This window comes from Macaca nemestrina, chromosome 16, assembly GCF_043159975.1.
Source record: "Macaca nemestrina isolate mMacNem1 chromosome 16, mMacNem.hap1, whole genome shotgun sequence".
NCBI classification, from domain to species: domain Eukaryota; kingdom Metazoa; phylum Chordata; class Mammalia; order Primates; family Cercopithecidae; genus Macaca; species Macaca nemestrina.
Genome location: NC_092140.1, coordinates 97,919,093 through 97,931,802, shown reverse-complemented (window position 1 = coordinate 97,931,802; position 12,710 = coordinate 97,919,093). Strand labels below are relative to the sequence as shown.

At 40.1% G+C, this 12,710-nt stretch overlaps 2 protein-coding genes across 5 annotated transcripts in view; one reads left to right on the top strand and one right to left on the bottom strand.

Annotated features, from left to right (window-relative positions):
• The window catches only part of LOC105490191 (uncharacterized), a 293,460-nt gene that overhangs the window by 63,689 nt on the left and 217,061 nt on the right, over positions 1 to 12,710 (top strand). The gene's annotated exons all lie outside the window — the stretch shown is intronic.
• The window catches only part of LOC105490192 (fms related receptor tyrosine kinase 1), a 196,491-nt gene that overhangs the window by 57,028 nt on the left and 126,753 nt on the right, over positions 1 to 12,710 (bottom strand). The window contains exon 15 of the mRNA XM_011755594.3: positions 448 to 579. Within this exon, the coding sequence (XP_011753896.2) occupies positions 448 to 579 (132 nt within the window). The remainder of the gene's footprint in view (positions 1 to 447; positions 580 to 12,710) is intronic.

Here is a 12,710-nt window from a genome sequence, read left to right as displayed (position 1 = left end):
TAGCAGCATATGTCTAACTCCTGGGAATTAGAAAAGGAAAACAAATGAACAATTTTAAGTGTGCGAGTTCCCCCTCCTCACCTACCCCCTCCCTTTTCTTCCTTCTTGGACGTCTCTCTCACAGGTGTGGACTACTCTGGCCACTCTCTGTGGCAGGGCATCATCACACGGTCAGAACTGGGTTTCCTTTCTTCTGGGAACGACTTCTCCTACAGACACCGCGTTCAGATTTTGGGCTCTCAAGGATGTCCAGCCAGTGTCTTCACCTTCTGCTTTGCCAGACAGAACCAGACAGTCCCTTCCCGGAGTGGCAGGGAGAGGGGAGAAGGAGGTCAGGGAAAGGAACAGACTGGAGTGGGCAGCAGGAGACTGGGAGGTGGAAAGTTAAACAAACAGGGAAATAGATGTCTGACCAATTTCTTGTTGCTTTCTTAAGCAGCTGTTTACCTTGAACAGTGAGGTATGCTGAACTTTCCACGGAGCCCTTCTGGTTGGTGGCTTTGCAGTGATAGACACCTTCATCCTCTTCTGTGACTCTTTCAATAAACAGCGTGCTGCTTCCTGGTCCTAAAATAATTCCTGAGGAGTGTGAGATGTTTAGATTAGTGGGCCTGGATGACAAACAAAAAACAGCTACTTCTGTAACACAGCCTTCTTCCTATCATTATGCATTCAGACAAGGAAATCCGAGCTCTAGTGAACCTGGGGCAGGGTTGATTATTTGTTTTCTCTGGGTCCAGGCTTTCTTTTGCTTTTCTTTCCTTCTTTTTTTTTTTTTTTTTTTTTTTTTTTTTACAAGCTTTCTAATAGCACCTTCACCACCCAGCAGAGCTGTGATCCTCAGCTTCGGAGATGCAGATCCACCCACCCTGTAGAAAGAAACGCGAGGCAGCTGCCATGCCCAGCTTGAAAGTTGCAGATATCAAGAAGGCAGCATATCTAATAATAACAACTATTATTGACTCAACGCCCTCTATGTGCTCGGCATTATGTGACACACTTTCGTACCTTGACATTTACAACCAGTCCGTCAGCTAACAATGTCTTCCTCTTACAAACGAGGAAACTGAGATTCTGTGAGGTTAAGTAACTTCACCAAGAGCATGCAGTTTGACTGAAAGCACATTTGTGGCATATGGGTCAAAGGAAATAATATTTCATTTGTCATAAAGCCTGGTGAGTCAATATAGCCTAGTGATAACGAGCTTGCCTGGGCTGTGTTTTAATCCATGCCTTAGCGCTTCAAGCTTTGTCACTTAAGCAAGTTACTTGATCTTTCTAAGTTTCAGTTTCCTTAATCTTAAGATAAAAATGAAAGTAATTCTTACTCTATAAATGAAAAAATAAATGGCAAGCCCATGGCACCTAGTAAGTGCTCAGTAAATGTAAGCTTAAGGGTTACTACAGAGTATTGTGTAGTAGAAGGAGCCCCAAGAATTTTCAGACCCCTGAAAGGCTTCAAGACCTTGAAGCTTCAATACCTTGTACTATCACCAAGTGTTTGTTGAGCATTTACTCTGCCATCAGTTCATGTTACAAAAAAAACAGGCTAAGATGTGGTCAGGCTAAGACATGGTATCTGTTGAGAAGGAAAAATTAATTCATACCAAACACACACATATACATTCTCTCTCTCCCTCACATGCTCAACACATACACTCACACACACAAGCCAGCAAATAGAAAATATTTAATGAATGAGAATGAGTGAATGTAGCACAGTATAACTAATTAAGTGGAAAGTCTGGCACAGGGAAGGAGATCAGTAAGGAAGGGTGCACTTGGGGAAGGCTGCATAGAAGAGGTGGGCCTCGAGTTGAGGTTTGAAAGATTGTCAGAGGTGAAGTGAGAAAGGAAAGCATGAGAAATAGCATGATGTAGAAATAAACAGGATTGAGTAATTGTTCCAGGATAGTGATAAAACAGGCCTGGCCAGACTATAGGCTGTATTTCGTTAGTTTAAATAGTTTGTGTATTTCTCCTGATTATGAAAGATGTACTTAATATAGAAAACTTGAGAAACATTTGAAAGCATAAAAAAAGAAAATGTAATATTACAAAGCTATGATAATCAAAACAGCATGGTACTGTTATAAAAACAGATTCATCAACCAATGGAATAAGCGAGGGCCCAGAAATCAACCCAAAGATCTATGGTCAATTGATTTTTGACAAGGTGCCAAGAACACGCAATGGGGAAAGGATAGTCTCCTTAATAAATGGTGTTGGGAAAACTGGATATCTACATACAGAAAAATGAAAATGGACCCTTCTCTTATCCCTTATATAAAAATGAACTCAATATGGATTAAAAACTTAAATGTAAGACCTGAAACTATAAAACTACTAGAAGAAAATTTGGGGGAAAAACTCCATGATATTGGTCTGGGAAGAGATTTCTTGGCTATGACCCCAAAAGCACAGGCAACGAAAGCAAAAATAGGCAAATGGGATTGCATCAAACTAAAAAGCTTTTGCACAGCAAAAGACACAATTAATAGAGTGAAGAGACAACCAACAGATTGGGAAAAATATTTGCAAATCATACATCAGATAAGGAGCCAATATCCAAAATATACAAGGAACTCAAATTACTCAATAACAGGAAAACCAATAATCCTGTTTAAAAATGGGCAAAGAAATTGAATAGACATTTTTCAAAAGAAGACAGATGGCCAGTAGATATATGAAAAAAAATACTCACCATCTCTAATCACAGAAATGTAAATCAAAACCAAATGAGGCCAGGTGCAAGTGGCTCACGCGTGTAATCCCAGCACTTTGGGAGGCCGAGGTGGGCGGATCATCTGAGGTCAGGAGTTTAAGACCAGCCTGGCCAACATGATGAAAGCCAATCTCTACCAAAAATACAAAAATTAGCAGGGTGTGGTGGCGCATGCCTGTAATCCCAACTACTCAGGAGGCTGCAGCAGGAGAATCACTTGAACTTGGGAGGCAGAGGTTGCAGTGAGCCAAGATCGTGCCACTGCACTCTGGCCTAGGTGACAGAGTGAGACTCTGTCTCAAAAAAAAAAAAAAAAGAAAAAGAAAAAAACAAATGAGGTAGCACCTCACACCTATGAGATTAGCTATTATCAAAAAGATTAAAGATCACAAGTGTTGACGAGGGTGTGGAGAGAAGGGTCCCCTTATACATAGTTGGTGGCATTATAAATTAGTACGGTCATTTTGGAAAACCATATGGAGCCTCTCAAACAACTAAAAAGAAAACTGCTATGTGATCTAGCAATCCCACTACTGGTTATCTATCCAAAGAAATTGAAATCAGTATGCTGAAGAGATGTCTGTATTCCCATGTTTATTGCAGCATTATTCACAAGAACCAAGATATGGAGGCAACCTATGTGTCCATCAATGGATGAATAGATCTTAAAAATCTGGTGTATATACACAATGGAATACTACAGCCTTAAAAAACAACAGGAAATTCTGTCATTTATGACAATATGGATGAACCTGGAGGACATTATGTTGAGCGAAATGAGCCAGGCACTGAGAGACAAATGCATGATTTCACCTATACGTGGCGTCTAAAAAAGCTGAACTCACAGATGTAAAGAGTAGAGTGATGGCTACCAGAGGCTGGGGTGGGGACAGTTGGATACAGAAAGAGAAGATATTGGTCACTGGGTACAAAGTTACAGTTAGATAAGAGGAATATGTTCTGGCATTCTATTACACAGCAAAGTGACAACAGTTAAAAATAATGCACACTTCAAAACAGCCAAAAGGGAGGATTTGAAGTGTTCCCACCACAGAGAAATGATATTTGAGGTGATGAGTATGCTAATCAGGCTTATTTGATCTTTCCCATTGTATACATGTATTAATATTAAAACATCACACGGTACCCCATCCATATATATAATTACTATTATTTGCCAATTAAAGAAATGTAAACAGTGAGCGCAGTGACTCATGTCTGTAATCCCAGCACTTTGGGAGGCTGAGGTGGGCAGATCACGAGGTCTAGGAGTTTGAGACTAGCCTGGCCAATACGGTGACACCCTAGCTCTACTAAAAATACAAAAATTAGCTGGGCATGGTGGCTTGCACCTGTAGTCCCAGCTACTCGGACGGCTGAGGCAGAAGAATCGCTTGAACCCGGGAGGTGGAGCTTACAGTGAGCCAAGATGGTGCCACTGCACTCCAGCCTGGGTGACAGAGCAAGTCTCCATCTCAAAAAAAGAAAGAAAGAAAGAAATGTAAAAAACGCACAAACTCCAAACACCTACAGTCTCACCTCCCAAATGTTGTTTCTTTAGTCTTTCTAAAGTGTATTTTCTGAAAACACAGTTTGTTCATTTATATAACAAATATTTTTTTAGCTCCTACTATGTCCTAGACACTATTCTAGATACTGGTGACGAACTGTCAAGCAAAAGAAATCCTTGCCTACAAATTCTAGTTTTGGGGAATTACAAAGTGAGCATCAACAGATTAAGGTAGTAGAGAAACCAGGGGAGACAACAATGAATTAAGTATGAACAAAAGATCTGAGGGATGGAGACAAATTATGAGGGTAATAACATGCGTATTTTCATAAGAAGGGAAATAAATAGCAGGAGTGGAGAATGAGCAGTATCGTCTAAAAAATAAAAAACACAAAACTTTGCTGATTTGATAGATGAAAATGATTGTTTTAATTTGTATTTCTTTGAACATTTTTTCATGTGTGTATTAGCCATTTTTATTTCCAAAGACCTGTTTTGAGTAGGTGACTGGAAAAGGCGAATTCAGATTAAGGAGAGCTTTGAAATCCTGGTTGAGGAGTTTCAATTAAATGTAAAAGGAAAGGGAATCATGAAGATTTCTGAGCATAGTGAAAGCGACATTTAAGGACGTTCAGTCTAGAAGGAGAATACAGGCTGGACTGGAATGAGGAAGGCATAGCATCTGCAAGTTCTGCTCATCAGTTGTAATTCAGGCAAGGAATGATGAAGTCTCAAACCTGGATGGTGGGAACTTCCTGCTTGACAGGAAGTATAGAGGAAGAAATGGAAACAGACACTTTGTAGAAACAACCTGTAGGAATTGGTGCTTTACTGGATACAGCAATAGAAAAAGAGAGAGATGAGTCCAAGGTGATTCTAATATTTTAAACCCAGATAACAGGAAAAAATGACAGCTCTTCCCCAGAACCTTGGCTAAGTCACTTAATCTCTTTGGGGTTATTTCCTTATCGGTAAAATGAGAATAATACCTGCTCCACCTATTTCATGGTCAATTAAGATAACTTAAATGGAAGCATTGAAGCTTTGAGAAGTGTAAGATATAGTGTAAATGGCAATCACAGAAAATAAAAGTGTGGCTGTACAGTTGCTCGAAGTCAATGAACATTTATAATAGCAGCTATCTTGCTACCTACAATCATTACAATCATCTCCATTGCAGCAGATCTGAAACTCAGCCAATTTTCTATCACTCAAATCCCCAACTCATGCCTGTAATCCCAGCACTTTGGGAGGCTGAGGTGGGCAGATCGCTTGAGTCCAGGAGTTTGAGGCCAGCCTGGGCAACATAGTGAGACTCCATCTCTACTAAAAATTGACCAAAAAAAAAAAAAAAAAAAAAAAAAGGGGGCTGGCCCCATGAGCAAATACAGTTAAAGGACTTGGATTCAAGGAGAGCATGTAATTATGAAAGGTGAGAGATAGTAGCCAGGATGCTCATGAGCTAACATCATCTGGCACAGATTCCTTCTTCTAGTCCATGAAGGAGAGGAAATGGGGTGAGAAGGTGTCCAAATTCAATGGGCAAAGCTCTTCTTTCTGACGTGCCCTCTATTGCACTATAACAAATGACACAGAGACACTGATGCGTCCCCATCAGATAGGCCACTCAAATGCTCACAACTGTCATCATCCTCCACTCTTGCTGTTTATTTCCCTTCTTTCAAAAATAAGCAGTGATTTATAGCTTGTCTCATTCCTCAGATCTTTTGTTCATACTTAATTCATTGTTGTCTCCCCCTGTTTTCTCTAATACCTTAATCTGTTGATATTCACTTTATATGACTCAAATCCTAGGATACAGGCTCTGTTCTGCCGAGGAAAATACCTTTTTAAAGGGGTTCTATTTTTAGTTTAATTTTAATTTTTTTGACTGTGAGCACTTTTCAAAAATTTTAAAGTGCAGGAAAAACATAACCCATGTGTCAACCATTAAGATGATCAGGGGTCAACATTTTGCCATGTTTGCTTTAGATAGACCCATTTCTCTCTGTCTTTTATAGGAAATAAGATTTATAGATACTTTATCCCTTCCTTTACCCTCTCTCTCCAGAGGTACCTGAAATTGGTGTGTAAACTCTCATGCATGCTTTTGTACTTTTTCTACATAGGTACATATCTCTACAGAACACAGACTATTATTTTGTGTGCTTAAAAATTCAAAATAACAGGTATTATAGATTATATATCCTTTTCAACTTGATTGTTTTCCCATTCAGCAATGCTTTTATATTTATCCTTTTTTTTTTTTTTTTTTTGAGGTGGAATGTTGCTGTCGCCCAGGCTGGAGTGCAGTGGTGCAATCTTGGTTCACTGCAAACTTTGCCTCCTGGGTTCAAGTGATTCTCCTGTCTTGGCCTCCCGAGTAGCCTGGATTACAGGCGCCCACCACTGCACCTGGCTAATTTTTGTATTTTTGTAGAGACAGGGTTTCATCATGTTGGCTGGGCTTGAACTCCTGACCTCAGGTGATCCACCAGCCTTGGCCTCCCAAAGTGCTGGGATTACAGGTGTGAACCACCACGCCCAGCCCATGCTTTTTAATTGATGGCAAAATGATTGACGTGAAAAGGTATCTTGTTGTGGTTTTAATCTACATTTCCCTGATTACTAGTCAGGCGAAATATTTTTATTGGCCATTCCAGGTTTCTTTTTTGGTGAATTGCCTGTTTCTATCCTTTGCCCATTTTTCTATTGTCCTATTTGTGTTTTTGTCAATGATTTTAGGGTTCTTTATGTTTGGGATGCTAATTCTTTGTTGGCTTAATACATTTCAAGTCTTCCTTCATTGTATGAACAGTCTTTTAAACTTCACTTATGGTAAATTTTTATTTTATTTATTTACTTATTTATTGAGATGAGGTCTGTTTCTATTGCCCAGGCTGGACTGCAGTGGCAAGATCATAGCTCACTGCAGCCTTGAACTCTTAGGCTCAAGTGATCCTCCAGCCTCAGCCTCCCGAGTAGTTGGGATTACAGGTGTACATCACAGTCCCTGGCCATGGTGAATTTTTAATACAAAGCTTTACATTTTTTAACATAATCAAATTTATCAGTATTTTTTTATTATACTTTGTGCTTTTTGTTACTTAAGAAATCTTTTCCTACCCTGATATCATAAAGCATTCACCTTGTATACTTTCTTCATAAAATCAGTTTAAAAGATTCATTTAATATTTTGTGTTTTCTTATTTAGGTTTTTAATCTATCTAGATTTTCTTCTGGGGAGGGGTATGTGTATGGTGTGAAGTAAGGACCTAATTTTTACCATATAAATAGCCAGTGATCCCAGCCTCATTTATTGAATAAGATCTTCTTTTCCCACTAAGTTATTGTGCCAGCTCTACTCAGATACTATCTGAATTTTTTTATGTTGAAGCTCCCATGTATTTGTGTATTTGTGTATTTGTGGTTCTGTTTCTAGGCTCTTTATTTATTCACAGTGACCTATTTGTCTATCACTGTACCACATAAGTTAAATTATGATTGCTTAATGTTAACACATCTTGATACATGGTATGGCCTGACCAGATCATTTTCGAAATGGTCTTGACTGTTCTTGGCCCTTTATACTGCGATACTTTATACTTCAGATTTTGCTTGTCAAATTCCGTAAAAAGCACAATTGGAATGTTTATTGGAATTCCACTGAGTTCATATTATATTATAATTTGGGGGAAATGGTCATATTTATTTTTAGGTAGAATCATATGGAATTGCCAATACTTTGACCTACAAAAATAGCAATATGGTTCTACTTAATAATAAGTGTTTTTATAGAAAAATATTGAGTATCTTTGAGTTATTTAGATTTTCTTTTATGTCATTTAATAGTTTTATGATTTTCTCTTTAAATCCTGCTTTTCTTTAGTTATATTTATTCCTAGATATAATTTTTTTGTTATGTAAAATAGTAAAATAGTATTGAAGTCTTTGAAAGGTCACTCTATTTGAATTTTCTCTTTCCTTTTTGGGTATTAGTCATTAGAACTAACATGTAGAACTCACTTTTTTTTTTTTTTTTTGAGGTGGAGTCTCGCTCTGTCGCCCAGGTTAGAGTGATGTGGTGCAATCTTGGCTCACTGCAACCTCCGCTCCCAGGCTCAAGGGATTTTCCTGCCTCAGCCTCCCTAGTAGCTGGGATTACAGGCGTGTGCCACCACGCCTGGCTAATTTTTGTATTTTTTAGTAGAGATGGAGTTCTACGATGTTGGCCAGGCTGGTCTCGAACTCCTGACCTCAAGTGATCTGCCCACCTTGGCCTCCCAAAGTGCTGGGATTACAGATGTGAGCCACCGCGCCCGGGCAGAACTCACTTATAAACATGATGCTCTGCTTTGTGTTTCTGAGATAATTTAATCATAGGCCTGCTTGCTTTCTTCTAAAGTATAGCCTAAGTCATTTCCATGTGCTTGTTTGTGTATTTCCTTGACTTCTGACACTGAATACAGATTCTTTAACCACTGAAGACATGACAATTCCCATGGAAACCCATTATTTATTTCTCTCTTTACTCTAAGAAGCTGTATCAGATGGACCAACCGGCATAGAGCAGCACTTGCAAACATAGATGCCTTCAGGAGCCAGGCACGTAATATAAACGAGTTGGGGATGAAATAATGGAAGGGGGACTATGTCTCTGGAGAACAGAAAGCCTGTCTCCCATCTAAAAGCAGAAGCCTTTGCTTAGCTCCAACCTATCGGGAATTTGGGGATTTGAGTCTGGTGTTGTCTTCTGAGTTTTAGAAAGAAGGCAGAAATTTGAATTTTTTTGTTTTTAGTGTTAAAGCTCATGATTCTTAAATGTTGGCAACCAGATCAACTTATATAGACTTACTGTGAGGGCCAATAAAAACATGGATGCAAGATATATTTGACATAACTTGACTTAGAGTATATACATGGGGATAAGTTTTTATGTTGTTACTAAGCAAGGACCTTCATGATCTGGCCCCTTCCTATCTTCCCAGCTTCGCTGCCTGCTACATCCCTACATGTGTCTTTGGTATCAGCGATACTAATCTATTTGCAGTTTGTTCTAAGCCTCAGTGACTCTGCACACGTGGTTCCCTTGATGCCTGGTTAGCATTTGCTTGTTCTTTAATATTCAGCTCAGGATTGGCTGCTCTGGAAAGCATTTTTTTTTTTTTTTTTGAGATGGAGTTTTACTCTTGTTGCCCAGACTGGAGTGAAATGGCACCATCTTGGCTCACTGCAACCTCCGCCTCCTGGGTTCAAGATTCTCCAGCCTCAGCCTCCCAAGTAGCTGGGATTACAGGTGCCCGCCACCACGTCCAGCTAATTTTTTGTATTTTTAGTAGAGATGGGGTTTCACCATGTTGGCCAGGCTGGTCTCGGACTCCTGACTTCAGGTGATCCACCTGCCTCGGCCTCCTAAACTGCTAGGGTTACAGGCGTGAGCCACCGCGCCCGGTGGAAAGCATCTTCTGATGCTCCTGGACCCCATCTCTGTTACTTCTGCATCACCCTGTGCATGCCCCTACTCTGGCACTTACCATTTTGTCATAAAATTGCTGACTTTCTTATCTGCCCACTCCACTGTGGGCTCCTGGAGAATGGTAACTCTACCTTATTTACTACTGAGTCCCCAGTGTCTAGTGCAGGGCCGACAGACAGCTGACCTTCAGTAACTGAGGAAAATGACCATGTAAATGAAGACAATGGAAAATGTCATGTAGAGGGTGGAGGAGGGGACTGAGCTTTGCAATCTTTGCAGAATATGATGAAGCTAAGCTGGTTATTAGTGCTAGCTCCCTGGGTGGTGGTATGGACTGATGACCTGCAGCATGCCAAGCTCACCTCAGAATTTATAAAATTGTGTCAGTTAATTTTGTCATCTTAAGGTTCAGAAAGCCTCAGTTCCTGGAGCTTAGAATGCAAACTCTGGTAGTTCCATGCGTTTGCTAATGAAAACTTTACACTGGGCTCTTTTTTAGAAACCTGGGGTGTCCTCTAAGGTATCTGATGGTGAAACTCAGTGTGAGAATTTGAATTACCTATTATGTCGGCTGCTGATGGAGGAGGTGGATAAGTTTTTGACCATCATGGCCTAATTTATTCGTGGGATGTGGTCTAAATTTTCAAGATGTCCAACTGTCAATTTTAAAGGTGTAATTTTCAAGGGACTTTGTAGATAGTTTTATTTCTTCCCATTATACCTTGAGGTGAAGGACAATCTTGGCATTTTATGTGTAAGCACCATATTGCCCAGGGAAGAGCATGGAATATAATTTTAATCCAATTCACCATTGAGTAAATAAATCTGTAGAGCTTTTGAATTCACCCATTTGATTACATACATGCAGGCCATGTGTTTGCCTCCTGTTCCCCCCCACCCCCCAACACACAAAAGTGGCTTGTTGCTCTCCTAAATGGGCCTACTAGTCTGACCAGCAGCTTCTGTTTTGTTGCTCAGTTGACCATCTGTATTGTTGACTTAGAGAACATTATGTTCATCCACTTTGGCCAAACTAATATTCATTATTAAAACTGTCTTCTTTATTCATCAAAGTCCAATTCAGATGACATCTCCTTCATAAAATCTCCCCTGATTAGTCATCAGAAGTGCTCATTTTTATCTGATGTTATTTTATACCACTCACATTGCACATTTATGAACTGACTTTGTACCTATTATGTTTAAGTTTTTCAAAGGTGAGGATTATGTGTTGCTTATTTTCATTTTCTCTAGAATATAATAAAGGGTCAGGCTCAGAGTAGGCAATTAATATATGTATGTTGAGTTTAATAGAATAAAAAGTGAATTTTTTTTTATTTATTTATTTGTTTATTTTTGAGATGGAGTTTCACTCTTGTTGCCCAGGCTGGAGTGCAGTGTGCGATCTCAGTTCCCTGTAACTTCTGCCACCTGGGTTCAAGCGATTCTCCTGTCTCAGCCTCCCGAGTAGCTGGCATTACAGGCATGCGCCACCACGCCCAGCTAATTTTGTATTTTTAATAGAGATAGCATTTCACCATGTTGGTCAGGCTGGTCTTGAACTCCTGACCTCAAATGATCCACCCACTTCGGCCTCCCAAAGTGCTGGGATAACAGGCATGAGCCACTGTGCCCGGCCATGTTTATTATTGTTATGGTTATCTTGGCTCTCCAACTAAAGGATAAGTTCTTTGAAGATGACACATCATAGTTTTCAATAAATGGTAGCTATGATGATGATGATGATGATGATAGCTATGATGATGATCATGACGACAATGATGACGACGATGATGATGACGACGATGATGACGATGGTGATGTTGATGTATACTATTCTAGGTACACAGTAAATAATCGTATCTTTAGATTGGCAGCTTTTTTTTTTTTTTTTTTTTTTTAAGACAGTTTTGCTCTTGGTGCCCAGGCTGGAGTGTAATGGTGCAATCTCTGCTCACTGCAATCTCTGCCTTCTGGGTTCAAGCGATTCTTCTGCCTCAGCCTCCTGAGTAGGTAGGATTTCAGGTTCCTAACACCACACCCAGCTAATTTTTGTGTTTTTAGCTGAGAGGGGGTTTCACCACATTGGCCAGGCTGGTCTCCAACTCCTGACCTCAGGTGATCTGTCCACCTCAGCCTCCCAAAGTGCTGGGATTACAGGTGTGAGCCACCGCACCTGGCTAGATTGGCAGCTTTTAATTGATTAGCTAAGAGCTGTGTCGGAACTAAGAACCAGAAGAGCCAAAACATAGAGATGGCTAAAGGTGACCCGGGAAAGCTAGAGGCAAGATGTCAGACTGACTTCCCACAAAGGAGATTTTATATATCCAGTCAAACTTTGGATGTTTGGAAAACTATGTCTGAGGAACAGAAATTTGAGTTTAGTGAAATGGCAAAGGCTGACAAAATTGGAAAATGAAGGCCAGGCGCAGTGGCTCATGCCTGTAATTCCAACACTTTGGGAGGCCAAGGTGGGTGGATCACCTGAGATCAGGAGTTCAAGACCAGCCTGGCCAACATGGTGAAACCCTGTCTCTACTAAAAATACAAAAATTAGCCAGACGTGGTGGTGGGTACCTGTAATCCCAGCTACTTGCGAGGCTGAGGCAGGAGAATTGCTTGAACCCAGGAGATGGAAGTTGCAGTGAGCCGAGATCGTGCCATTGCACTCCAGCATGGATGACAGAACGAGACTCCATCTCCAAAAAAGAAAAAAAGAAAAGGAAAATGAAGAACGATTAGTCCATTAAATGACACTAAAAAGATGAGTGATTTCAGTGCTTCTGAATGGTTACGATGTGGTTTCTTCTTTATTGAGAATTTCACCCTAAGATCAAGCCTCATGGCAAAGCTTTTGTGAATGTAAAAAAAAAAAAAAAAAAAGTTGACGCATGGGATAATTTGAGACACAGTGAAAAGCAGCCTTGCAATAATGCGTTAAGCTGGAAGAGAATATGAGAATGTTGCAAACCGTAGTGTCTAAAGGAGACTTGATGGCA